At 45.8% G+C, this 27,693-nt stretch overlaps 1 protein-coding gene across 3 annotated transcripts in view; it reads right to left on the bottom strand.

Annotated features, from left to right (window-relative positions):
* The window catches only part of CD99L2 (CD99 molecule like 2), a 125,071-nt gene extending 97,793 nt beyond the window's left edge, over positions 1 to 27,278 (bottom strand). For all 3 annotated transcript variants that reach the window (XM_030807491.1, XM_030807490.1, XM_030807492.1), the window contains exon 1: positions 26,985 to 27,278. In XM_030807491.1, the coding sequence (XP_030663351.1) occupies positions 26,985 to 27,051 (67 nt within the window). In that variant the 5' untranslated portion in view covers positions 27,052 to 27,278. The remainder of the gene's footprint in view (positions 1 to 26,984) is intronic.
* Between the last annotated feature and the right edge of the window lie 415 nt (positions 27,279 to 27,693).

Raw genomic sequence — 27,693 nt, forward strand, 5'->3', positions numbered from 1 at the left:
AATTCCAGCACTTTGGGAGGATGGGGCAGGCAGATCTCTCGAGTACAGGAGTTCAAGACCAGCCTGGGCTACGTGGCAAAACCCTGTCTGTACCAAAAATACAAAAAGTAGCCAGGTGTGGTGGGATTCGCCTGTAGTTTCAGCTACTTGGGAGGCTGAGGCAGGAGGATCACTTGAGCTTGGGAAGCAAAGGTTGTAGTGAGCTGAGATCTCCCCACTGCGCTCCAGCTTGGGCAACAGACTGAGACCTTGTCTCAAAATAATTAACTGTAGTACATATTCATGGGGCATATAGTGATGTGCTGATACATATAATAACATAATGTGGGCCGGGTGCGGTGGCTCACGCCTGTAATCCCAGCACTTTGGGAGGCCAAGACGGGTGGATCACCTGAGGTCAGGAGTTCGAGATCAGCCTGGCCAACATGGTGAAACCCTGTCTCTACTAAAACTACATGGCCGGGCACGGTGGATCACGTCTTTAATCCCAGCACTTTGGGAGGCCGAGATGGGCGGATCACAAGGTCGGGAGATCAAGACCATCCTGGCTAACACGGTGAAACCCCGTCTCTACTAAAAATACAAAAAATTAGCCGGGCATGGTGGCACATGCCTGTAATCCCAGCTACTCAGGAGGCTGAAGCAGAAGAATCGCTTAGCCTGGGAGGCAGAGGTTGCAGTGAGCCAAGATCTCTGCACTCCGGCCTGGGCGACAGAGTGAGACTCTTGTCGCACACATACACAAGAAACATATATTCTTAACTGTAGTCATCCTAACATAGTATAGAACACTAGACTTATTCTTCCTATGTAGCGGTAATTTTGTATCCTTTAACAAGTCTCTTCCTAACTGCCCCCTTCCCCCTACCCTTCCCAGCCTCTAGTATCCTCGAATCCACTTTTTACTTCTATGACATTAACTTTATTTAGCTTCCATATATGAGTGAGAACATGTGGTGTTTAACTTTCTGTTGCTATCAGCCTGGGTTTTAAGAGGACAGAGGCTCAGGGATGTAGGTGGTTTCCTGTGAAGACTCCAATCCTTTGAATAGAATCGATGGAAGCATACTTGTGATGGCCTCGTGGCAGAAGATGATTAAAACTGAGTTACACATATCAGAATCAATAAACAAAGATGACTATGATGCTGAATCAGATTTCTGTGATGTTCTCTTTTGCAATCTGCCAAATTCTCTGCTCTTCAATAGTTTCTCTCATGGTCAAGGCAAGTGAATGAGACTTTCCTGGATAAGTTTAGTATTTTCTGAAAATGAGCTTGTCCCGATGACGGTCCCTGTGAAATGCCTCTCCTTGTGAGTCTGTTCTCTCATCACTAGTAGGAATGTCTAGGTTCTGTATCCAGCCTAAGAACCTCCAAAGGAACCTCCTGGAAATCTCACCTTGTAAGTTCATTCTCAGCATCTAACTCCCATGTGCTCAGGGAGACCTGTACAAACCATTGCCATCTGAGGAAATGGCACCACTGCTCCTCAAGCCAGAAACTTGGGCATCACCCATGACAACTCCTTCCCCTCATCACCCACATCCGGCCCATCAATGAGGCCAGTCAATTCGACCTAACAAATCCCTCTTGCATCCAGTCATTTCCTTCAGGCCCACTGCCATCACCCTGGTCCCTCCACTAAGCACTTTGGACATACCTTACTCTCTAGTTCATTTCCACTTTGTTTCTATCTCATATTTGTATGCAATTCTAATGTTTTCTGTATATGTGTGATTGTGTCTTCTCCAGATTTCTTCTGGATCTTCCCAAGGTGCTCTACTGATCTGACAGAAAACACCCTTCAGAGTGCCCTGAGTGGCTGCCAGTCCACAGCTAGCCAGTCAGGAGAGGACAGCATGTGCTTGTGTCACTGTTGCCAGCCAAGGCGTCTGCTCAGGCCCTCTCCTTGCCTTCCTCAATAAAGAGCTATTTTACAACCTTTGTACTAAAGAGAGAAGAAAATAATCAGACTCCCTCTTTGAGAAGTGTTCTTTGAAAATGACTATCCATATAAGCAAGCAGTTTAAAAAAAAAAAACTCTTTCAAACATGTTTGTATCTTTGGCCTTTTGGAGGAAGATGGGGAGGGGAGACTGGGGAGGGAAGACTGGGGAGGGAAGATGGGGAGGGAATAAATAGCTGATTGGCAAGGTTGTTCTCATCCCCACCACTGGTGAGGCATTTGATTTCATAAGTATTAATCAGAATCACTCTTGATTATAGCAAAAACAACCTTTGCTATAATTTTAATGCAATTAACTAGAATATATGGTAATTCTGAGCAATCTTGCTCTTGAGATTAAAGAACAGCCTGCCAGGAAACATACGAATAAAGCTTTAAGATCAAAATTTGCATAATTAGGTTTCTTCTCTGCTCTGCCCACCCCAACCCCACCCTCTCTGGCTATGCTAAGTTCTGCTTAAGGGAGATGTTCAAAGTCAGCAAGCCTACTGCCTGGGCTTCCCTCCCAGGCTGGCATGTTCCTCTGTGAAAGCATGTTTATGTTCCATGCAACAGAGCTCTGATGGACTAACAGACAGCCAAAGACAGGCGGACGAATTACAGAGTGCACAGATTTTGAGCCATAATTCCAGAGGCTGGAGCAAACAAGTCGCAATGCCTTCATGGTACTAAACTGCCAGGAAGCAGTTTGTACAAAAATGAGCCGGGCATGGTGGCATGTGCCTGTAATCCCAGCTTCTCAGGAGGCTGAAGCAGAAGAATCTCTTAGCCAGTGAGGCAGAGGTTACAAATTTGTCATCCTGCTCCGTGGAGGTGTCATACTAATCAATGCATCAAACCCCAGAACTACAGGTTTCATATTCAATGTTTTAATGCCTGGTCACAAAGGATGTCCTCATTACATATTCCTCCCTCCTCCCAGGCTCAGGAACTGCTGCCACCAGAAAGGCTCCACCTCCTACACCCCTCCTTTAACAGGGGCTGTGACAGCCAGAGCCACTGTCTCACCCCACCGCACTGCACCCCCCATCCTAGCAGCCCCAGAATCCCTAACTCTCTTGGGAGAGCCCGCCTTGCTCCAGGAGGGAAGAAAAGGCAGCAAGCAGTTATTTTCCTGAATAAGGGACAAGCAGAACTGTGCACACACACTCCTGAGAAGAGGGGGAATGCAAGGAGTGACAGGAGCACTCGCGCCCATCTGGCTCGCTGGCTGAGGGCTGAGCATCTACGGGAACTAGCGAAACAATCCCTATGCCTCCCACACACAAAAGGATTTTTAACATTTAAAATTGTGGGAAATGTCAATGGTCCCATTTCCTTTTAAATAACTTATTCTTGGATGTGCAGTAAGGCTTGGGCCAAAAGGTTAATATTCCTTTATCAGAAGGCTTAGAAGACACAGAAATCATTTTTGCTATTTGCTGCTTTGAAAATGCAGAAAGGAGGAAAATGACAAGACAGGGGAACAGTTGGTCCTTTTTTTTGCGTTCAACTTCAAGCTGTAACCCCACACCAGAGATTACTCACATAACTAAAAATAGGCTCTGACCTCTTGCTCAAGCACTCATATTTATATCCTCTATCTCTCAAAACCCCTGGAAAATAGCAGAAAAGCAGCCTACAAGTGAATATATTCATGAAAGCACTAGAAACAGGAGGCAGGTAGGGAAGGCATCCACAGATTCAGACTGAAGGTTGATAAGATTGGAATGACAGAAAAATCAAAGCCGGAGGAGCTGAACACCAGCAAATATTGGATACGATGCAGAGGAACTGGAACTCATATACTGCTGGTAGGAGTAGAAAATGGTACAACCACTTTGGAAAATTCTAACTGTTTCTTAGAAAAAGTTAAACATATTCACACCCCATGAGTCAGCAATCTCACTCCTAGGTTCCATCCAAGAGAAATGAAAACATGTCCCCAAAAAGCCTTGGACATAAATATTCACAGCAGCTTGATTTGTAATAGCTCTAAAGTGAAAATAACCCAAGTGTCCATCAGTAGGAGAATAGATAATTCGTGGTTGCCCAGGGTTGTAAGGTGGGACAAATATGGAGTGACTGCTTAATAGATACAGGGTCTCTTTTTGCAGTGATGAAAGTGTTTCAGAGCTGGTGAGAGATGCACAGCCTTGTGAACGCACTAAATGCCATTGAATTGCACATTTTAAAATGGTCAATTGTATGGGATGTGAATTGTATCTCAATTTTTTTAAAGCCATAAAAAAAGAAAAGTCCATTTCAGGATCCTACGTTCACAGGGAAGGTAGCATAAAGATGATTCTAGTGAGACACTGCAGGGAATCGGGCTGGAGTCTACCATCTAAAACTGAGGCTGGTCTACATAACAGGAAGAGAGAAGAGGAATGAGAAGGAGCCAAGCACCCAGAGCATGAGATGGGGAAGAGATGAGTCACATGCCTGGCTCACTATAAATACACCTGGCCTCCAACCAGGGCCTGAGCCTGACTACCCAAACATGAAACAGGATGTACCTTCCAGGGACCAGGGTGCCCTGCTTGAACACAAGTTCTGAACCTGCTGCTGTGATTCAAGTTTCTGCAAATTCAATCCTATTTCCAATGACCTAAGGAGCTTTCATTTCAAAGGAAATCCTGCAGTGAATGCTTTTCATATGATTATAGAACCAGGAAGTTAGCATGGGACCATTTAGTCACCATAAACCAAAGACCTATGGAGTACCAGGTACTAGAGGAGACAGAAAGATTAGAAAACCAGAGTTCTTGGCCTCGGTCTAGTGGCAGAGACATTTAAACAAATGGCGCTGTGAGAGCTTCACACATGAGGTGCTACCCGATGCCAGCAGCAGCGACTAGCTCTGCCTGCAGGCTTTTAGGGAGTAGGTAGCATTGGAGCTAGGCTCAGAGACATGAGCAGCCATTCTCTGGGAGTAGACGGAGATGGCCTTCAGGCAGAGGAAACCTCCCGAGTCAGGTCTTAGTGGTTTAGTAGCCCATCATTCTCAGAACAGGAAGATGCTAGTGAGGAAGAAGAAATTGGGAGAGTGGGAACAGAGTGTGTGGCAAGGAACGGCCCCAGGAAAAGAGGAAGGCAGGTGAGAAAGGCCAGTGGGAAGAGTTCAGGGGGGCTGCAGGAGTGAGAGGGTTGTGAAATGACCTACATGTGTCCCCTAGCATACAGGCTAGAAGGATGGCGCCATCCACCAAATGGGGGCGGGGGGCAGGGGGAGTATCTCAGGAGAGGGAGCCTTCAGGGGAAATGCCACACCCAGGTTTGCGCCTGGCAGGCTTGAGGCCTCATTCTTTTGACTCCTCTACTGGCTTTGACGTCACTGGGCAACCTTCCTTGAAACACTTTGTCCTGAACCTCTGCAACATTTTCCTCCTCTGAATCTTGTCCTATCTCACTCATCGCTCCTACTTGGTGGCCTTCACTGATCTGGCTCTGTCTAGCTCTTCAATTTCGGTGTTCCCCAGAAAGACAGAAATCTTTCATGTTCCCCCATCCTCCCAGAGTGATTCCACCTGTTCCTATGATTTTAGTTTTTATTTTAGCTCCCCTCCACAAACTAGGTCCCCACACTCAGAGTGGCTCCCAAGCTCTGAACTCAGGCCTTCCTGCCAGGCATCTCTCTCTATCTGATCAATTACCTTGAGATCTGTTTAAATACTTCAGTGTTTACTGCCACCTCTTTCCTCCCTTGGCCTCCCCTTTTCTGAGTACAACCCTCTTGCTTGGCTGTGTTATACTATTAAGTAGATGTCTCCAGGAGGGTTGCTGAGTGACATGTAATTCCTAAAGCATTACATTATTTAATTGAAATTTTTATTGAGATAATTACAGATTCACAGACAGGTATAAGAAATAATACAAAGAGATCCCTTGTACACTTAGCTCAGTTTACTTTACCCAAATATCACACTATGCAAAATTATAGTACACTATCACAATCAAGATACTGACATTGATATAACCACACATCTTCTTCAGAATTTCCCCAGTTTTACTTGCACTCATTTGTGTGTGTTCATTAAGTTCTATACAACTTTATCACATGAGTGAGTCATGTAACCACCACCACAGTCAAGATAAAGAACAGTTTAATCCCCACAAGGATCCCCTGTACTGCCCTTTTATAAGAGTACCTACCTCTCTCCCACCTCCTCTTTCCCCCACACCTGTCCCTAACCCTTGACAACCACTACTCTGTTCTCCGTCTCTATAATAGTGTTACTCCAAGAATGTCACATTAGAATCATGCAGTACGTGTTTGATATGGTTTAGCTGTGTCCCCACCCAAATCTCATCTTGAATTCCCATGTGATGTGGGAGGGACCCGGTGGGAGGTAACTGAATCATTGGGGCAGGTCTTTTCTGTGCTGTTCTCATGATGGTGAATAAGTCTCACAAGATCTGACAGTTTTATGAGAAAGAATTTCCCTGCACAAACTCTCTCTTTGCCTGCCACCATCCATGTAAGATGTGACTTGCTCCTCCTTGCCTTCTGCCATGATTGTGAGGCCTCCCCAGCCACGTGGAACTATAAGTCCATTAAACCTTTCTTCTGTAAATTGCCCAGTCTCAGGTATGTCTTTATCAGCAGCATGAAAACAGACTAATACAGAATTCTTCTAAGACTGCCTTTGTTCATGTGGCATGATGCATTTGAGATCCATCCAGGTTGTTGTGGTGTCAATAGTTTGTTCTTTTTTATTACTGAGTTGTATTCCATGGTATGAGACATGTGGGCTGATTCCAGTGTTTGGCAATTAGGAATAAAGCTGTTATGAACATGTGTGTACAGGAAGCCTTACATTTTTCAGAATGCTTTTGTGTTGCCTCTCCATGAGAATGACAACTTAGATCACACATTTTTGCCCTCTAAGTTAGTAGAGGCATTATCTGAATTTCTTCTGGCATCAAATATTGTCATGAAGAAGGGTGAAGTGAACCTGAGTTCTTTTCTTCTAATAGGTGACTTGCTCCTTCTGCCTAGTTTCTTTTAAAAATGTTCACCAAAAGAGATCACCTCACTAATCTAATCAAGGAAAAAAAGGGCTGACATAAATTAGGAATGAGAAAATAGTAACTACTAATACAAAACGAATCAAAATAATGGTAAGACAAAGCTTTATACAGCTCCATTCTCATGAATGGGAAAAATATAGCTTTATTCATTGATTACCTCTTTCATTCATTTGACAAATATCTACAAACACCTAGCATGTGCCTTATCCTGTTCTAGGTCCTGGGAATACAACAGTGAACAAAACAGATGTTTTAAATCCTGCCTTTATGGAACTTATATTCAACTAGATGAAATGGTTATCATCACAGAAATATATACATTTTCAAAATTTAGTCAGGAAGAAAGACAAAAATCTAAACAGAGAAAATGCCACGGGGAAGAACAGGAAAGCTGTCTTTGAATTACCCCTCTAAAAGAATCAACCTAGGCTCAGTCCACAAAAGAATTATGCCAGTCCTCAAAAGACAGACAGATCATTTCTCTCCTGTTCCAATTTTCCAGAGCAGAGAAATAAGAAAAACTGCCCATTTCTTTTAGTAACAGCTGGAAAAGGTAGTACAGAAAAACTATACTACAGTCTAATCTCACTTTTAAATACTGATATAAAAATCATATCTAGGTCAGGCATGGTGGCTCATGCCTATATTCCCGGTACTTTGGGAGGCCAATGCAGGAGGATTGCTTGAGCCCAGGTGATCAAAACCAGCCTGGACAACATAGCGAGACCCTGTCTCTAAAAAAAAAAAAAAAAAAAAAAAAAAAAAAAAAAAGTCATAAATATACAGAAAAACTATTGATAGAATTTACTACATTAACAGGTTAAATAGAAGCAGACAGACCTTGGGAGACACCAAAGGACCACTTGATAAAATTTGGCATCCAATTCTGATTTTTTAAAAAGACAAATCCTTAGTAAAAATAGGAGTCAGGATTTATCCTTAATGTGATAAAAATACATATCAAAAACCAAAGTCAAGAACAAGCAAAGAGACTATTAGCACCACTATTATTTAATAGCCAGTAGAATCAAATAAGAGAACCAGATAAGAGATTATAAAGGGAAAAATATTGGAAGAGGCAAAGTCATCACTATTTGCAGATAATATGGTTATATACCTGGAAATGCCACCAGAATCAAGAGCAAAACTAGGAAAGGCCAGGCATGGTGGCTCATACCTGTAATCCCAGCACTTAGAAAGACGGAGGCAAGAGGATCACTTGAGGCCAGGAGTTTAAGACCAGCCTGGGCATAATAAGAGCCCGTTTCTACATAAAATTTAAAAATTAGCCAAGTGTGGTGGCATGTGCCTATAATCCCAGCTACTCAGGAGGCTACGGCAGGAGAACTGCTTGAGGCCAGGAGTTTGAGGCTGCAGTGAGCTGTGATCGCACCACTGCATTCCAGCCTGGGCAACAGTGAGTCCATGTCTCAAAAAAAGAAAACAACACTAAAAATATACAAAACAATAAAACTAGGAGAAATAAAAATAAAATGATTGTTAGGTAAAGTGGCTAACCAAGAATGCTAGGCACTCCAGCCTGGGCAACAGAGTAAGACCTTATCTCAAACACATACACACACACACACACACACCAGTAGCTTTCTCGGACACCAACAATCATCACTTAGAAAACATAGTAGGGGGCCAGGCGTAGTGGCTCATACTTGTAATCTCAGCACTTTGGGAGGCCAAGGCAGGCGGATCACCTGAGGTCAGGAGTTCAAGACCAGCCTGGCCAACATGGTGAAACCCCGTCTCTACTAAAAATACAAAAATTAGCCGGGCATGGTGGCACGTGCCTGTAATCCCAGCTACTCAGGAGGCTGAGACAGGAGAATCACTTGAACCAGGGAGGCAGAGGTTGCAGTGAGCCAAGATCATACCACTGCACTCCAGCCTGGGCAACAAGGGCAAAACTCTGTCTAAAAAAAAGGGGGGGAAGAAAACATCGTGGGGGAAAAATGTCCCATTCACAACAGGAATATATACTATAGAGCACTTGAGAATAAGTCTAACAAGCAATGTGAAAAATAAATTTGAAAAAAGTCATAAAACACAAAGACAACAGAACTAAATAGAGAGAGACCTTGAATTTGAATAGGAAAACTTAATACTATGAAAGAAAGAAAAGAAAGAAAGAAAGAAAGGAAGGAAGGAAGGGAAAGAAAGAAAGAAAGAAAGAGAGAGAGAGAAGGGAAAAAAAAAGGAAAAAAAGGTTGATTTTCCTAAGACTCTCACCTAGTCAATGCAACTCCAATCAAAATCCCAATGGACTTTTTTTAAAAACTTGACTCTAAAGTATATCTGTGAATAAAATGCATGGGAAAATAAATTTCAAAACAAGAGTAATTTTTTAAAGGCCTGCCCCTATCAGATTCTAAAATTTCTGCAATTTATTAATCAAAGCAACATTTAAATACATTTTTTAAATTGCAGTACACTTATGACCCAGCTACGTCATTGACTGTTTACATACAATGCTTGACCCCAATGTCAATTCAAAGGTCATTGGGGTCCATCATTTGGATATCACTAATGTAGACATTTCCTGCTACCAACTCTAAATAAGCAGTTCTATGCCACACTGCTACCATTGCCTGCTCTCTACCAAGCTAATTCAAGGACTTTCTTATATACATCCTCCCAAATAACAACTCTACAGCAAGGAGTGAGGTCACCCCTTCCTTCCAATTCCACTCCTCAGAGAGGTCACTGGTATCAATGATTTGGGATCTGCTACTTCAATAATCAACCTAAAAAATACAGGTACCCTGGTGGCCTTAGAGAAACCTTTCAGTAGACAAGAGGGGCAGATGACAGAAGTCACACTCCAGTGTGACTGAGAATCGAAGGCAGATGAGGTAGAAAGGTAGGGAGTGGACACCTGAAGGAGAAAGGAGATAAGATACCAGCTTATTAAAAGGGAGGCAGAGGAAAGAGAGATGTTGCAGGATGAAGGAAAACTTTAGCTTTTTAGGTGAGTGGAAAGAATTAAGAAAAGGGAGAAGGTGGCAATTGAAAACATAGAGCAGAAGTGTTGAATTTTATCAATAAGGTCCCCGCTCTCAAGTAGGAAGATGAGAATGGTAAGATGCATTTATAAAGGAATGATATACCATAAAGCATCTGGCAACAGATAAGTCTAACAAGAAACATGAAGGACTCACTGTGATTCAGGGTAGGGCCAGGACCTCCTGGTTCCCGGTTTAGTGCCCTTTGCCTTAAACAGAATTTTACTCCACAACACATGATCTAATGAGCACATAAAAGGATGCCCAAGCCAGGTGTGGTGGCTCACACTTGTAATCCCAGCACTTTGGGAGGCCAAGGCAGAAGGATCAATTGAGCCCAGGAGTTCCAAGACCAGCCTGGGCAACATGGCGAAACCCTGTCTCTACAAAAACTAAAAAAAAAAAAAAGCTGGGCATGGTGGTACACACCTGTAGCCCCAGCTACTCAGGAGGCTAAGGTGGGAAGATTGGTTGAGCCTGGGAGGTGGAGGCTGCAGTGAGCCTTGATGGTGCCACTGCACTCCAGCCTGGGTGACAGGGCAACACCCTGTCTCCAAAAAAAAAAAAAAAAAGACACCCAACTTCATTAGTCACTAGGGAAATGCAAATCAAACCCAAACCCATCATGAGTTACCACTTCACACCTACCAGGATGACTAAAATAAAAATGAAACAGAAAATAACAAGTGTTGGCAAGGACATAGAGAAACTGGAACCTTCCTACACTGCTGGTGGGATTGTAAAATGACACAGCAACTTTGTAAAATAGTCTGACGGTTCCTTACAAAGTTAAACATAGCATTACCATATGACTTCACAACTCCACCCAAGAGAATTAAAAACCTAAGTCCACACAAACACCTGTACATAACTGTTCACAGCAGCACTATTCATAGCAGCTGCAAAGTAGAAACAACCTGAATGTCCATCAGCTGGGGAACAGATAAACACCATGTGGTCTACCCATAAAATGGAATACTATTTGACCATAAAAAGGAATGAATATCTGATCCATGCTACAACGTGGATGGACCTTGACAATATCATGCTAAGTAAAAGAAGCCAGACACAAAAGGCCAGATATTATATCATTCCATTTATATGAATGCCCAGAACAGGGAAATCCATAGAGGCTGAAAGCAGATTAGTAGCTGCTGAGGGCCAGGGGGAAGGTGGGGAATGGGAGGGGCTGGTAAGGGGTTTCTTTTTAGGGTAATAAAATGTTCTAAAATTAGATAATGAGAGTGATGGTTGCACAGCTTTGAATATACTAGAAACCACCGAGCTGTGTATTTTAACAGGTAAATCATATGGTGTGTGAAAGAAAATGGAACTGTTTTAACATGTGGGAGGAGAAAGGAAACTAATCCTCTACACAAAAAAGCCTTCTGTAGTTTAGAGGCAGTGGATATAAAGGACGCATCTGTGACTTGGGGCCAGTCTCTTTGTGACTTTCTACCACTATTTTCTCTTATAGGGAGAAGATTGGGGCCTTCCAAGAAACCCACCCTCATTCTAGTTACCTCTCTGAATTTCCCGTCTCCTAGGTTCTGTCATGGTTGTTCTTAGAATCTTGTCAGTACTTCAATGCTTGAGGGCTGCAGTCACCTGGCTGTTGACCTGCTTCCTGAGGCTGTCCTCTCCTGACTTCCAGTACCCTCCCTCCTAGCGATAGGGAGCTAGAGCGAGTGAGAGGGAGCTGCCTGGCTGTGGCTGGGTTCTCTCTCCACCCCGAGTCATCCTGCTCTTGGTCCCTTGACCTCCTTCCTCCTCTCCAGTGTCCTTCATGCTCTCATTTCACTTCATCCCACACTGGACAAGAAACTGCCCCGCCTTGGAAATCCCACTCTGTGGCCTTGGCTCTATCTTCCCAATCGTGGCCCAACCTATACCCCAGCAGGCCTGCAGAGCCTGCCAGGACACCCTCAGCAATCCTTTCTGGTCCTCCTCGAACCTTCAATGGGCTCTACCTCCTTTGACACCTGGCACAGTCCCAGCTAGGTCATCGCAGAGACTGTAGCCAGAGCCAGCAATACCTGTCACAATGCTCTGCCCCTGCCCTGCCAATCCTCAACTTTGAAAAGAGAACCCACTCCCCCAACCCCACTGGACCAGGAGCTCCTTGAAACACAGCCAGTGCCTGCATCACCATTGGTCCAGCACCAAGCAAGATGCCTGGTGCATACACAGCACTCAATTAACAGTTCTTGGAGGGAACTGACCAGGAATGGTGATCTTGCCACCAGCAGCCTTGCTGTATTCTGGGGTGGGGCCACATTGCAGGAGAAAGTCTTGTATCACTGTCCTGATTAGCACCAGCACAGGTGCCAGCTCAGGGTGTTTGAGTCAAGCCAGGCCCTTGGGGTACCCTGGCAATCCACATTTCCTTATTTGGCTCCCCTTGTCCCTGACAGTACTCTTTCCAATCTTTTTTTTTTTTTTGAGACGGCGTCTCGCTCTGCCACCCAGGCTGGAGTGCAATGGCGTGATCTCGGCTCACTGTAACCTCCGCCTCCCGGGTTCAAGCGATTCTCCTGCCTCAGCCTCCCGAGTAGCTGGGACTACAGGTGCCCGCCACCATGCCCAGCTAATTTTTATACTTTTAATAGAGACCAGGTTTCACCATGTTGGCCAGGATGGTCTTGATCTCTTGACCTTGTGATCCGCCCGCCTCGGCTTCCCAAAGTGCTGAGATTACAGGCGTGAGCCACCGCGCCCGACCTACTCTTTCCAATCTTAACTCTCTACCTGGCTCCTCATATACTCAGCACAAGACCTTGTCTCCTCCTCCAGGGAAAAGACCAAGGCCATTAGGCAGGATGGCTCCATGTGCCCTTCAGCCATCCCACGTGTACGTGTAATAAGAGTGACAAGAGTTAACATTGACTGAGCACTAAGGTTTAGACCCTCTCTCTCCTGCCTCTCCCTCCCACCCTGTAACTAGAAATAATGTTCATCCAAATATTATGCACAAAGATATTTAATGAAATGTCATTTATAACAGCAAAGACCTAGAGTCAACCTAAATATTCATCAAAAATTATATTCAGGCTGGATGCAGTGGCTCACCCCTGTAATCCTAGCACTTTGGGAGGCCAAGGCAGGCTGATCACTTGAGGTCAGGAGTTCGAGACCAGCCTGGCCAACATGGTGAAACCCTGTCTCTATTAAAAATACTAAAAATTCGCCAGAAATCACTTGAACCCGGGAGGCGGAAGTTGCAGTCAGCCAAGACTATGGCACTGCACTCCAGCCTGGGCAACAGAGCCAGACTCCATCTCAAAAAATAAAAAAAATATATATTCAAAACATGTTTTAACTATAATACATAAGATACTCACAATATAAGGTTATATAAGCAAAATAAAGATATATCAATTTGTGTTTCTAGTAATGGCAAAATAGATTATTTGGACCAATCTTCCCATTACAAACAACTAAAGTGGTTGATTCTAAAATATCATTTTAAAACGTTTAGAAGTGTTGAAGAACTGACAAGTTGGTAAAAAAAAACAACCATGACAGGCCGGGCATGGTGGCTCACGCCTGTAATCCTAGCACTTTAGGAGGCCGAGGCAGGCGGATCACCTGAGGTCGGGAGTTCGAGACCAGCCTGACCAACATGGAGAAACCCCGTCTCTACTAAAAATACAAAATTAGCTGGGCGTGGTGGTGCATGCCTGTAATCCCAGCTACTCGGGAGGCTAAGGCAGGAAAATCACTTGAAGCCGGGAGGCGGAGGTTGCAGTGAGCCAAGATCACGCCATTGCACTCCAGCCTGGGCAACAAGAGCAAAACTCCATCTCAAAAACGAAAACAAAAACAAAACAAACAAACAAAAAAAAACATGACAACCCCTAAAAGACAGTGGAAAATCCAGGGAGGTAGGAGTCCATGCACATGCAGCCACAGGCTCTGAGGTCATCTGCCAATCTGGACAAATTTCGACTTTGGTTTTGACAATCTTCCAAGGCAGGCAAAGGGTACTGAAGAGCAGGCCCATGACCATTAAAGGAATGTAACAGAAAATTCTTCTCATATTAAGCTGGGACCCCAACGTGTTACACCCTTGGGGCAAGGGCGACTCAGAAACAAATATGCCCCTCCCAAATTCCACCCCCAGAGGACTGCAAGAAAGGCTGCCTTGATGATGGCAAAACAAAGCGAAAATGGTAGAAACTTTGTTTAAGGTAGTCCCAGACTAATCACACAAGGCACCTGACAAAAACCAAACATAAACTCTTCTCTAGAAGAAGGCAAATTTACCCTAGACTTCGAAGATTCCCCAGATATGTATTTCAATTACAATAAGCAGTACATAGCCAAAATAAATAAATAAATAAACCACCAAGCACATGAGGAAATAAAGAATCATGAGTGAGTATCAGTAGAAAAAGAATAAACAGGAAAATGAGCCAAAGACAACCAGGCAATTCATAAAAGAGGAAACCAAACTGGAAGATAAACATAGGAAAACATGTTCAACCTCATTAGTAACCAGCAAGATGCAAATGAAGCCATTACAATAATATAAAAGGCCCCAGTAGGCTAAATATCATAGTCAAGTCTGACAATACCAAGCGTTGGTGAGGCTGGCACAACAGCAACTTTTTTACACTGCTGGTAGGAATATAAATTGGTACAACCATTTTGGAAGACAGTTTAGTACCACCTCATGAAACTCAAGTTCCAAATACTGCATAACTCAGGAAATTCACTTCTAGGTATAACCCTAGAGAAGCAATGTTCAAACTTTTTGGCCTGAAAGATTTTAAATATACTCAAAATTATTCAGGATCTCAAAGAGCTTTTATTTATATCAGTGACTGCTACTGATATTTATCATATTAGAAATTAAAACAGGCATTTTTAAACCATAAGACACAAGCACACACTCCACTAGCCATCAGGGTAATGATACTGCATGTCACATAGCCTCTAAAAAATGCCACTGCATACTCATGAGAGGAGAATGGAAAAGGCAGTTAACATCCTAGTATTAATATATAAGTAGTTGGGCTGGGCACAGATCCCCGCAGTTTGGGAAGCTGAGGTAGGTGGATTGCTTGAGCTTGGAGTTCAAGACTAGCCTGGGTAACATGGTGTAACCCCATCTCTACCAAAAATACAAAAAATTAGCCAGGCATGCTGGCATGCACCTGTGGTCCCAGCGACTGGGGAGGCTGAGGGGGGAGGATCAATCGCTTAAGCCCAGGAGGTGGAGGTTGCAGTGAGCTGAGAGTGCACCACTGCACTCCAGCCTGGGCAGCAGAGTGAGACTCCATCTCAATCAACCAATTAATCAATCAATAAATGTAGGTGGACCTCGTAGACCCCCTGAAGAAGTCTCATAGGCCCCCACAAGGGTCCTCAGAGCACAGTGTGAGAACATCTGCCCTAGAGAAACTTTTGCACATCTGCCTAAGGATGCTCCTGGCAGTACTACTTAAAATGGCCCCAAACTGGAAATTATCCAAATGTTCATTAATAAGAGAATGGATTAAAAAACAGCTTGTGATCTAGTCAAACAGTGGAATAACATATAGCAACGAAAACAAATGAACTACAGCGACACACAACAGATCGACAATAATGTTGGGGAAAAGACAAAACAGATTACACATGGTGTAATCCCATTTCTACAAGGTTAGAAGACAGGTAAAACAAAACTATATGATTTATGGCTGCATACATAGGTGGCAGAGTATAAAGTAAAGGCAGAAAATGACCGCACAAAAGTCGGTAGTGGCTACCTCTACAGGGAGGGAGGGGGCTGTGACTGGGAGGGGCACACAGGGGTCTGTAGAAGTGTTGTCAACATTCTATTTCTCGACCTGGTCGGTGGTGACACAGGTTTTCATTTTATACATTTTTGTTAAACTGTACATATATGGCTGAGACAGGAATATTGCTTGAGGCCAGGAATTTAGACAAGCCTGGGAAACACAGTGAGACTCCACTTCTACAAAAAACAAAACAAACTGTACATATAGGCTTTTCATGTTTTTCTATATCTGTTATATTTCACAATACAGGTGAAAACTATATACAGTTTGATGCCAATAATGTGAAATACATATTTCAGCATAGAAAAAATTATTGGCATACTGTATTCTAACATGCTAACAGTGCTTATCCCTAGGTAACGAGGTTTGTGTTTTCTCTACACTTCTCCACATTTCCCATGTTTACTACAAAGAGTACGTATTACTCTTGTAACTGTGTACACATTTGGTATGTCAGACTTTATTACAATTTTTAGTCTACCAGAGGGTATGAAATGTTATCTTATTATAGTTTAATTTGCATCTCTCCGATTACTAATGAGGCTGATCATCTTTTTATATGTTTATTGTCCAATTTGATTTCTACCTATATGAATTGCCTGGTCAAATTTTTGGCTCATTTTGCTGTTTATTCTTTTTCACTGGTTCACAGAAAATCATTAAATGCATTAAAAAAGACAAGGTCGCCATCTAAAATGGAAACTAATAAGGGTGAACATGAAAGAGATGAGACGAGCCATCTGTGGAAATCTATGCCGAAAATAACTAACTACACAGATTGGTCATGCATATGGTCTCACTAGGGTGACCTGAAAGCTCATCAAGGAGTCTAAGGTATGTTCCTGGAGTTGCCTGAGCTTAGAACTTGCCCTGCAGAAAAGAAAGAAAAAAATAGAACTGTCTGAGCTGATACCAATGCACAAGAATGGCTGAGACCTGATTATTCCAACATGTCTGTCCTGGGCAATGTGAGGATAGCAGAAAACTTTAGTGACTCATGAACAATACTGAAAACAGAGCGATATTACAAAGAATATATAGTCATGTGGCCACATAGCAATATATTTCAGCCAAATGATGGGCTGCATATACGATGGTGGTCCCATAAGATTACAATTGGGACCCCAGTTATTCTTATCGCTTAGTGACATGGTAGCCATCATAACATGTTAGCACAACACATTAGCTTTTCTATGTTTAGATGCATGAATGCTTGCCTTTGTATTACAACTGCCTACAGTATTCAGTACAGTCATATTGCTGTACAGGTTTGTAGCCTAGGGGCATGTAGTAGGCTATACCATCTATGCTTATATAAGTACACTCCATGACGTTCACATAGTGAGATCACATGACATTTCTCAGAACATCTCTCCATTGTTAAGCAAGGCACGGCTGTATCTGTCTTTACAGTCGTGGTTCTCAACAAGGGGTGATTCGCCACCCCCCACCCCCTAGGGGACACTGGGCAATGTCTGGAGTTATTTTTGGTTGACAAGACTAGGGAGGGGTATACTACCCGAATCTAGTGGGCAGAAGCCAAGGATGCTGCTGAACATCCTCCAACACACAGGACACCCACCCATCTTATCCCTTGCAGAAAAGTTATCTGGTCCAAAGGTCAACAGTGCCATGGTTGAGAAACTCTGCTCAATAGTCTCTATCTAGGAGAATGCTCAGGCCAGGCGCCGTGGCTCATGCTTGTAATCTCACCACTTTGAGAGGCTGAGGCGGGAGGATCACTTGAGCCCAGGAGTTTGAGATTCTGTCTCTACAAATAAATAAAAAAATTAGCTGGGCATGGTATCACATGTTTGTGGTCCCAGCTATGTGGGAGGCTGAGGTGGGAGGATCCCCTGAGCCCAGGGCTTGAGGCAGCATTGAGCCATGATGGTGCCACCACACCCTAACTTAGGTGACAGAGTGAGACCCTGTCTTAAAAAAAAAAAAAGGCCGGGTGTGGTGGCTCACGCCTGTGATCCCAGCACTTTGGGAGGCCAAGGTGGGTGGATCAACTGAGGTCAGGAGTTGGAGATCAGCCTGGCCAATATGGTGAAACCGTGTCTCTACTATTAATACAAAAATTAGCCAGGCGTGGTGGCGCATGCCTGTAATCGCAGCTACTCAGGAGGCTGAGGCAGGAGAATCGCTTGAGCCTGGGAGGCAGAGGTTGCAGTGAGCTGAGACTGCGCCATTGCACTTCAGCCTGGGCGACAAGAGCGAAACTTGGTTCCCCCAAAAAATAAATAAATAAATAAATAAAATAAATAAATAAAGCTCAACCCTCAGGGACTCTTCTTTGAGGTGAAGAAGGGCAAATCCCCAGGCTGCCCCACCTTGTGGGTTAATCCAAACTCCTTGAGACCCACACTCAGCAAGCTCCTCCAAGGCTACACAGTAGGCACTGTGCTGTCAGAAGGAGGCCTCCCTCATGGAGAAAGCCTGTACAAATAAGATCACTTGGAGCCCACAGAACATCAGTGCTGAAGGGCTCTCAGAATCAGCTGATCCATCCCCTGCTGAGAGAGAGAACCCGACCGCTGACAATAGCAGCATGGCATCACAGGAAGGAACAGAAAATGAAGAGGCACACACGGAGCTAGGCTACTAACTGGACACTAACAAATATACCTCATGGTGATTATTTCATAAAGAACTAGAGAGGTGAGAGAAGTTGCTATCACAATAGAGCTACAAGTAGTTACTCCCAACTAGGAGAACTGGGATACGCTCCAGGGAGGGAGCAATATTTCAGCAGGACCCAGAAATCTGAGATTTGTGTGGCAGTTTTAAATGATGGCTAAGAATTCTTTGACACTCTTCCCTTAAGAGGTAGGATATATGTTCTCACTTTGAATCTAGACTACCCTCAACTGACTCATAACCTATAGAATTCAATGAAAGTCACGCTGGTGACTTCTGAGGCCAAGTCATAAAAGACCATGATCTAGGCATATATTCCAAAGAATTGAAAACAGTTGTTCAAACAAAGACTTGTGCACAAATGTCCACAGCAGCACTACTCACAATAGCCAAAGGGTGGAAACAACCCAAATGTCTATCAGCTGATGGCTGGACAAGCAAAACACGGTCTATCCATACAATAGAATACTATTCAACCATAAGAAGAAATGAAGTACTGATCCACGCTACAACAGGCAGGAACCCAGAAAATATCATGCTAAGTGAAATAAGCCAGTCACAAAAGGACAAATACTATCTGATTTCGTTGCTATGAAATGTCCAGAATGGGCAAATCCGGATAGGAAGCAGATGAGCGGGTGCCAGGGGTTAGGGGAGGGGGAATGGTGAGGATCACACAAAAAAATGTATTTAATGCCACTGAACTATGTGCTTTAAAATGGTTAAAATGGTAAATGTTATGTGTATTTTACCACAATTTTTAAAAGGTTTCTAGGCCCATCTGTCTTCTACCTTGTCCACTGGAATGTTCATGCTTAGAACCTCAAGGGGCTATGTAAGAAGTTCAAATACAGTTGCCTTGCTATAAGGAAGCTCAAACCAGAGAGGCCACATGTGGGTGTTCCAGTGGACAGCCCCAGCTAAGCCCATCCTTTAAGATATGTGAGTTAAAAAAACCTCCAGATGATTCTAGCCCCCAGCCATTTGAGTCCTCCTAGCTGAGGTCCTAGATACAGTAGAGCAGAGACAGCCATCCTTGCTGCATTATCCTAATTCCCAACCTATGGAGTCTAAGAGCATAGTAAAACAGTTGTTTCAAGCCACTAATGTGTGGAGGTTCATTATGCAGCAATAGGCGACAGCAACAGCTTTCAACCTGGGAGAAAGGGAGCAAGTGTCCTCTTGGCAGATAGCACTACAGCAATAATGGAATCCTTGTGTGTCTTTTAAGATACATGTGACTATGTATAGTTGCTTCCAGGTCTGTCTGGACTTTAATCTCCTTGAGGGCAGGTGCATGTTTTACCCTGCTCTGTTTCACCCACAGTGCCCCCACACGGGTCCTGGCTGCTCATTCAGGATAAGGCCTGCTGCCTGCCATCTCTCCTTCAGATCCACTCTCTGTGCCCCAGGCCACTGACTGGTATGAGCTTCATCAAAGGGCTTCTTTGTCCTCTGGCCTCCTTGGGGTTAGCCCATGGGTTTCTTTAGTATCTCAAGTGCCATTCACATCTCAGTTTTTTTCTCCCCCACATTGTCCTTAGGCTGAAAGAAATACCGAATATAGTTCCACCATCCCAGGCTAGTTGAAGCAGCAATTAAAAAAAAAAAACAAAAGTAGAATGTCAAAATGAGCCCCGGCTGTGCCTGGGCACTATTTTGGTGGAAATAAATTCCCCACTGCAGTAATACTTCCTGTGGAGAGTATCACCTCTAATTTAGAAAATAATCCCAAATACAACCACCTAACAATGACAGCTGATGTTTTCTAGCCTCTCCTCTACACAGATGTTCACTGAACAGGGGTGTCATATCTGTAGGATTCAACTAGAGCAGTTTCCAAAGATATTTCTGCTGTAAAGCAGCAGAACGTTCTGACATCTTGTGAGAAGCCCGAGGTAGAAAACTAATAAAAACAAAGCTCAAAACTGGTTGAAGTGGAGTTGTTCTGCCTGTGGAGTAGCCATTCTTTCATTCTTTTACTTTCTTAATAAACTTGCTTTCAGGCCGGGCACAGTGGCTCATGCCTGTAATTCCAGCACTTTGTGAGGCCATGGCAGGTGGATCACTTTAGGTCAGGAGTTCAAGACCAGCCTGGCCAACATGGTGAAACCCCGTCTCTACTGAAAATACAAAAATTAGCTGGGCAAGGTGGCGGGCGCCTGTAATCCCAGCTCCTCAGGAGGCTGAGGCAGGAGAATCACTTGAACCCGGGAGGCGGAGGTTGCAGTGAGCCAAAATTGTGCCATTGCACTCCAGCCTGGGTGACGAGCAAAACTCTGTCTCAAAAAATAATAATAATGTAAATAAAATAAAAATAAACTTGCTTTCAAAAAACAAACCAACAAACAAAAAACAATGCTGGTTGAAGTGGGAGTGGGGGATTCAGGTGCACCCATTCCTGCCTGGTCCTCTCCCCACACCCCCGCCCCCACCTTGAGAGAGAGGAAATCGACACGATTAGCTGAAGCCATAGTAAGGGTAAGGGCAGCCAGGAGAAAGGACACACTCCTCCTCATCCTCAGCGAAGGGGCAAGTGCGGCCTGCACAAATCAGAAACCCTCTGTCTGCTGGCCCCAGGCCGCATCCTGCTTCAAGCGCGGCCATCAGGACCGGAGGAGAAGGGTGGGAAAGGCCTCTGGAGACAGCCAGTGGCCCCCACTGCAGGTGGCCTGCAGCATGGGCCATGCTCCAAGCAGAAGTGCAGACTCCCATCCCCTTGTAAAGCAGTTTGGAATCAAACGCAAGCGCCAGAAATCCAGCTACCTTCCTGGGCCCTCAGATATGCTTCTAAATATTCATTGCTGCACCAAAAACATCACTACAACCCGATTTTCTGCACATTTATTTTAAAATGCTGAACTTAGAGCATTCTAGGGATTGATTTAAAAATGGTCAAACTGAAACAATGTAAGGAAACATCACATACTAGTTTTCCAAAGAAGGAAGAGGATGCTAGTATCTAACTCTTAGCTTACTAGCATCCTGTTTTGGCTATAACAAAATATACTGTATTCAACAGTTTAAAACAATACCCATTTATTATCTCACAGTTCTAGAGATAAAAGTCCATCCCAGGTCTCATTGGGCTAAACTCAAGATGTGGGCAGGGCTGTGTTCCTTCTGGAGGCTTTAGAGAAAAATCTGTTCCCTGTCTTTTCCAGCTTCTAGAGGCTATGCGGTCCTTGGCTCCTGGCCCCTTGCTCCATCTTCAAAGCCAGCAATGGCTGGGTGAGTCCTTCGCATATGACATAGCTCTAATCCCCGACTCTTCTACCTCCCTCTTCTGTATTTAAAGGACTCGGGCGATTACGTTGGGCCCACCTGGATAATCCAGGATAATATTATTTTAAGGTCAGCCGATTGGCAGCCTGAATTCCATCTGCTACCTTACTGAATTTCCCTTGCCATGGAGCCTAACATATTCACAGGTTCCAGAGATCAGGATGTGGATGTCTTTGGGGCTCATTGTTATTCTTTCTACCGCAGCTTCCCACCCCACTCCATGTGGAACACGTGCCTACATGAAAGATTTTCCGGCCGTTCTTGATAGGTGTCTATGATGACGTTAAGCTTTTGCATGCAAACCAACATTCACCAGTCAGTGCACCTAGCCTCAGGGAGGGCCCAGTCTGGATTGGGGGACAGGAACCCCTTGAGCCAGTCCTCCCAGGCACCCAAGAGCAGAAGAGGAATAACATGCAAAGTACAAAACCTAAGAGTGAGCCAGGCGTGGTGGCTCACACCTGTAATCCCAGCACTTTGGGAGGCTGAGGCAGGTGGATCACCTGAGGTCAAGAGTTGGAGACCAGCCTGACCAACATGGAGAAACCCCGTCTCTACTAAAAATACAAAATTAGCCGGGTGTGGTGGCGCATGCCTGTAGTTCCAGCTACTCAGGAGGCTGAGGCAGGAGAATTGCTTGAACTCAGGAGGCAGAGGTTGCAGTGAGCCAAGATCGCGCCATTGCACTCTAGCCTGGGCAACAAGACTGAAACTCCATCTCGAAGGAAAAAAAAAAAAAACCCACCTAAGAGTGAACACATAGCAGAAAAAGCAAAACACCAGGTGGGGAAAAGAACAGAACAGGAAAGTCAATGTATCTGGAAGGCATCTCTCCAGAACTCACAAGAATGAAACCCAGCTCCTTCCAACACTCCCTTCTGAGCAGCCAAAATGGGCCTAATCAGCATCATCTCCACTGAAGGCAACTTCAGGCCCTTCCTCAGTGCCTACTGATGCTGACTCCTGGATGGTTTCTGTGCAAGTGTTTAAAAACAAACACCGGCTGGGCGCGGTGGTTCATGCCTGTAATCCCAGCACTTTGGGAGGCCAAGGCAGGTGGAACACCTGAGGTCAGGAGTTTGAGACCAGCCTGGCCAACATGGCCAACATGGCGAAACCCCGTCTCTACTAAAAATACAAAAAAATTAGCCGGGTGTGATGGCGGACTCCTGTAATCCCAGCTACTCAGTAGGCTGAGGCAGGAGAATCGCTTGAACCTGGGAGGTGGAGGTTGCAGTGAGATCGCACTATTGCACTCCAGCCTGGGCAACAGAGCAAGACTCCATCTCAAAAAAAAACAAAGAAACAAACAACACATTTGAGATACCCTGTGTCCAAAATAATGGAAGGGATAGGGATGTGACCTATGACAGCAAGGAAAAGGCTGAAAACCAGTCAAAGCAGGTAAGACTAACAGGCAGAGTCCCCAGATTTTCTGCCAGATGAGTGCAGCAACTGACTAGCGCCCATAAGGGCGACCCTGGAGCCATCTAGGAAAGGGAAGTTCTCCCTCTCCCTCTCATGCCACTGTTCCATGGACCATTCCTGAACTCGGGCAGGCAGGGTTAAGTATCTCCGGGCCAACTCTGCAGATGCTTTGTGGCCCATCTGGCTCAGCCTAATACCCCAAGTCAGCCCACGAGGCTTCTGCCTGGATCCCAGCCTGGCATCTCAGCACCGCCAGCACACGGGGCCCACTCTGCTCTTACGCCCCCCGAACCAAGTTCAAGGACCTTGAAAACAACCCCAACCCAGGGGTAACATGTTGCCACTTCTCACACTTATTCTGCTTGGACTATACAGTGAATTTTTTTTAATGGCAATGTAATTCCTACACAATTCACCCTTTTAAAATGTACAAGTCAGTACACAGTGAATTTTTAAATGAAGATACAGTTCCCATACAACTTGGCCCTTTTTTTTGTTTTGAGACAGAGTCTCGCTCTGTCGCCCAGACTGGAGTGCAGTGGCATGATCTAAGCCTACTGCAGCCTCTGCCTCCCGGATTCAAGCGATTCTCATGCTTTAGCCTCCCGAGTAGCTGGGACTACGAGCGTGTACCACCATGCCCGGCTAATTTTTGTATTTTTAGTAGAGACAGGGTTTCGCCATGTTGGCCAGGCTGGTATCAAACTCCTAATCTCAGCTGATCCATCCGCCTCAGCCTCCCAACGAGCTGGGTTTACAGGCATGAGCCACTGCGCCCGGCCACAATTCAGCCTTTTTAAAGTGTACAATTCATGGTTTTTAGTACATTCACATATTTTGCAATCATAAACTCTATCTAGTTCCAGAACATTGTCATCATCCCAAACGGAAACCCCTTGCCCATTAAGTAGACACTCCCCATCCCCCTTCATCCCAGCTGCTGGCAACCACTAATCTACTTTCTGTCTCTATGGATTTGCCAATTCTGGACATTTTGTATAAATGATGCCTTTCAAGGTTTGCATCACGTATTTTTTAAATGTGGCTTGGAATGTCTTGCTCACTTGGAGCCAGGTGCCATGCTAAATGCTTTATATGTTTCTACTCATTTAATCCTAATAACCACCCCATGAGGTATAGTGTTGTTATCCCTGTTTCACAGATGAGGAAACCGTAGCACTGAGCAGTCAGGCAAATGGGACAGAGTCATAGCAGCTTTAAAGCCTACACTCCATGTGTAAGCTGGACCTCTCTTTAAGGGAGCAGGCACTTGGTGGCTTGCCAACATGCTCATCAAGTTTATTCTTTTATTCTTTTGTTTTGTGTGTGTGTGTGTGTGTGTGTGTGTGTTTAAGACAGGGTCTCACTCTGTCACCCAGGCTGAAGTGCAGTGGTGCAATCTTGGCTCATTGCAACCTCTGCCTCCCAGGCTCAAGCAATCCTCCCACCTCAGCCTCCCGAGTAGCTGGGACTACAGGTGCATGCCACCATGCCTGGCTAATTTTTGTATTTTTTGTAGAGATGGGGCTCTTGTTATGTTACCCAGGCTGGTCTCGAACTCGTGAGCTCAAGTAATCTGGCCACCTCAGTCTCTCAAAGTGCTGAGATTACAGGCATGAGCCGCTGCACCCGGCCCCCTCATGCTTATTCTTGACCAATTCTCACATTCCTATTACCTGCGTGATCCCTGAAGTTATCTGTGTTCATGCCTTCTGCTCTGGTTAAGCAGATAAACCTGAGTTCAAATCCAATTCAGCTAAGCGTTATCTTAAGTTCCTAAACCTCTCTGGGCCCCATATTTTTCATCTGAGAAGTGGGTTACCAACCAGTTACCTGTAAGACTCTATGTAAAAAGGCCACTATGGACATCAAGAGGTGATATGGGTCACAGTGCCAACAGGTCAGGGTAATGTGGCGAGGCAGAGGGCCTGGCGTATAGGTGTTCCAGAAATGAAGCTCCTGTTAAGATTACTACCCATCCACATCACTGACAGTCTTCTCCTTGCTGCTCAAAAGAACAGCTTCCCATTTCTGGAGGCACATACAGGCAGCACACCTGTCCTCAGAGGACTTTTTGGAACCAGTAAAATACACAGCAGACTGAAAAGCCCTCTGTAATTAGAACAAAGATAACTTGTTAACCGCCCTTTAAACTCCTGGGGGCCTAAAGCCAGCCTCTACTTGCTACTTGCTAGAGCCTGGAACGATTTCTCAGATTATGCAGAGCTGCTGCTGCGTGCTTTCTGAGGTCTGCCAGGGTTTCTCAGCCACATCCCACTACTGAGGACCAGGACCAAGAATAAAGTGGCTCTCAGCAGGCTTATCCAAAATGCCACTCCAGGGCTCAAGAAGAGCCAACCGGTGCCTAACTGAGGCACTTGCTTTGTGTTTGTCATTTTGACGCAGCAGCTCTGAGACTACCAGGATCCTGGAGAAGATTGCCAATGCAAAAATCGTATTATCTTATTTTGGACAAAAGATCCAGAAAACTGTTGGCCGGGCGCGGTGGCTCACACCTGTAATCCCAGCACTTTGGGAGGCTGAGACAGGTGGATCATGAGGTCATGAGATTGAGACCACCCTGGCTAACATGGTGAAACTCTTGTCTGTACTAAAAATACAAAAAGTTAGCCGGGCTTGTTTTCTGCCCGGACCAGGATGTAAGTTCCACGAAGACAGTCTCAGTTTTGTTCACTACCGCATCATCAGTTCCTAGAACAGAGCCTGGCACCTCTGTAGAATGTTAAATGGCTCTTCGTGAATCAACTCCAGGTGGGCTGCCCACATGAAAAACATTTCTGCATCTTTTGCAAAAGTGGCTTGGCTAGTACCATCCGCTGTTTTCAAGTGTTCCTTTATGTGACATAAATCTTACTAGAACTCAGTACTAGGATAAAGTGTGTGTGTGTGCGTGTGTGTTTCCTGAGCTCATATATTTTCCACCAGCTGGGTTCGCTTCTATTGTCAGGAAGCTTGGATCATAATTCATGTTCAATTACAGTGTTTCCTTTAATCCCTTTTACTTATGGGGACATAGGATATAAATAAGTGTAAGAAGATTCTGTTGGTACATGTTTAAGACCCTATTTTTAACCACAGACTGCATTTATTCTAATAAGATGCTTCTCAAACTTAAATGTGCCAGAGAATTACCCGCGGATCTAGTTGAAATGCAGAATCAGACTCAGTAGGTCGGGGGCGGGGCGTGAGATGCTGCAGTTCTTACAAGCTCCCAGGTGATGCCTATGCGGCTGGGCCCTGGACCACATTTTGAGTAGCAGAGGGTCTAAGAAACGTGCTTCCTTGATTCAGTGGGATTTTTCTCTCCTGCTCCTTGGCAAAACATGACCAAAGTCTCAAAAACTGAAGCGGACGGCAGAAGCACCTAGAGAGCTGGTTAGACCTATATACCTCGCTGACCCCCCCCCACAGCCCATGCCTGCTGTGATCCCGACGAAAGGGGCTAGGAATCCACCTAGGAAGTTCCCCAGGTGCTTCTGCTGTCGGTGGCCTCGCAGCAAATTTCGAAAATGACTGCTCTCTTCAAGGTTTTCTCAAAGGTAAATTCCTGAGGACAGCTGTTGTCACCAGTGGTGACACCTGCTCGTTCAGGATTTTAGGGGGCCCATCCCGCTGTTTCCAGCCCACCCCTCCTCTCCGGCTACTCCGACCGCGGCGGAGTCAACCCCCACGGGCCCGGGGCTCGGACCCCCGCCGCTCCGTCTCGCACAGCCGGGCCGGCCGGTGGCAGCCACCGCAGGCCCGCGAGGCGGGGACCGTGCCGCTCATGCGCAGAGCGACCCCTGGGCCCACAGGGCGGGGTCCCCGCGCGCCCCCCGCCCGCCTTACCTCTCTGGACCAGGGTGGCCAAGGAGAAAGCGAGGCAGACAAGGAACGCCGAGCGCCAGGCCACCATGGCTGGGAGCAGGCGGAGGGCCCCGGAGGAGCACAGTTAGCGCGAGAGCGCCCGAAGAGTAGGCTGAGGAGGAGCGGGAGGAGGAGCCCCGCTGCCTCTGCAGGGTCTCGCCCAAAGCCGGCGCGCGCGCGGCGCGGCCCCGGGAGGGTGGAGGTCGGGCGCGCTAGAGAGCCGGCGCCTGAGGGCGCCCGGGCTGGGGTTAGGCCGGGGGGGCGGGGCGAGGCTGCAGTATCAGGGGCGGGGCCGCGGTCTGGAGGCGGGGCTCTGGGTGAGGGGCGTGGCCTGCGGGCACCCGGTGGGTGGGGAGGTCTGGGTTGGGTTGGGCTGGGTCTAGCGGTCCGCAGACCCTGTCCCACCCCGGTCCTCGGGACCGAAGTCTCGGAGGTGGCCCCGCGGACCTGGAGCAGTGAGTCACCAGTGCCGGGGAGCCGCAGGCGGCAGCGCCGGTGGGCGCCGATTTCCTCCCGGGTGACCTTGAGAAGGGCTCTTCCCCTTCTGGCCTCGGTGTTCTCCCGGTGAAGGGTTGTTCCCTCGGGGCCACTCCAGACACCGTCCAGCACGGAGCCCCCACTCTGTCCCCACCCGCTGTTCCCTGCAGGAGCCCATAGTGAAACCCTGGCCGGAGACCGAAGAAAAGGGCCG

The sequence above is a fragment of the Nomascus leucogenys genome, chromosome X, assembly GCF_006542625.1.
Source record: "Nomascus leucogenys isolate Asia chromosome X, Asia_NLE_v1, whole genome shotgun sequence".
In the NCBI taxonomy this organism is placed as follows: domain Eukaryota; kingdom Metazoa; phylum Chordata; class Mammalia; order Primates; family Hylobatidae; genus Nomascus; species Nomascus leucogenys.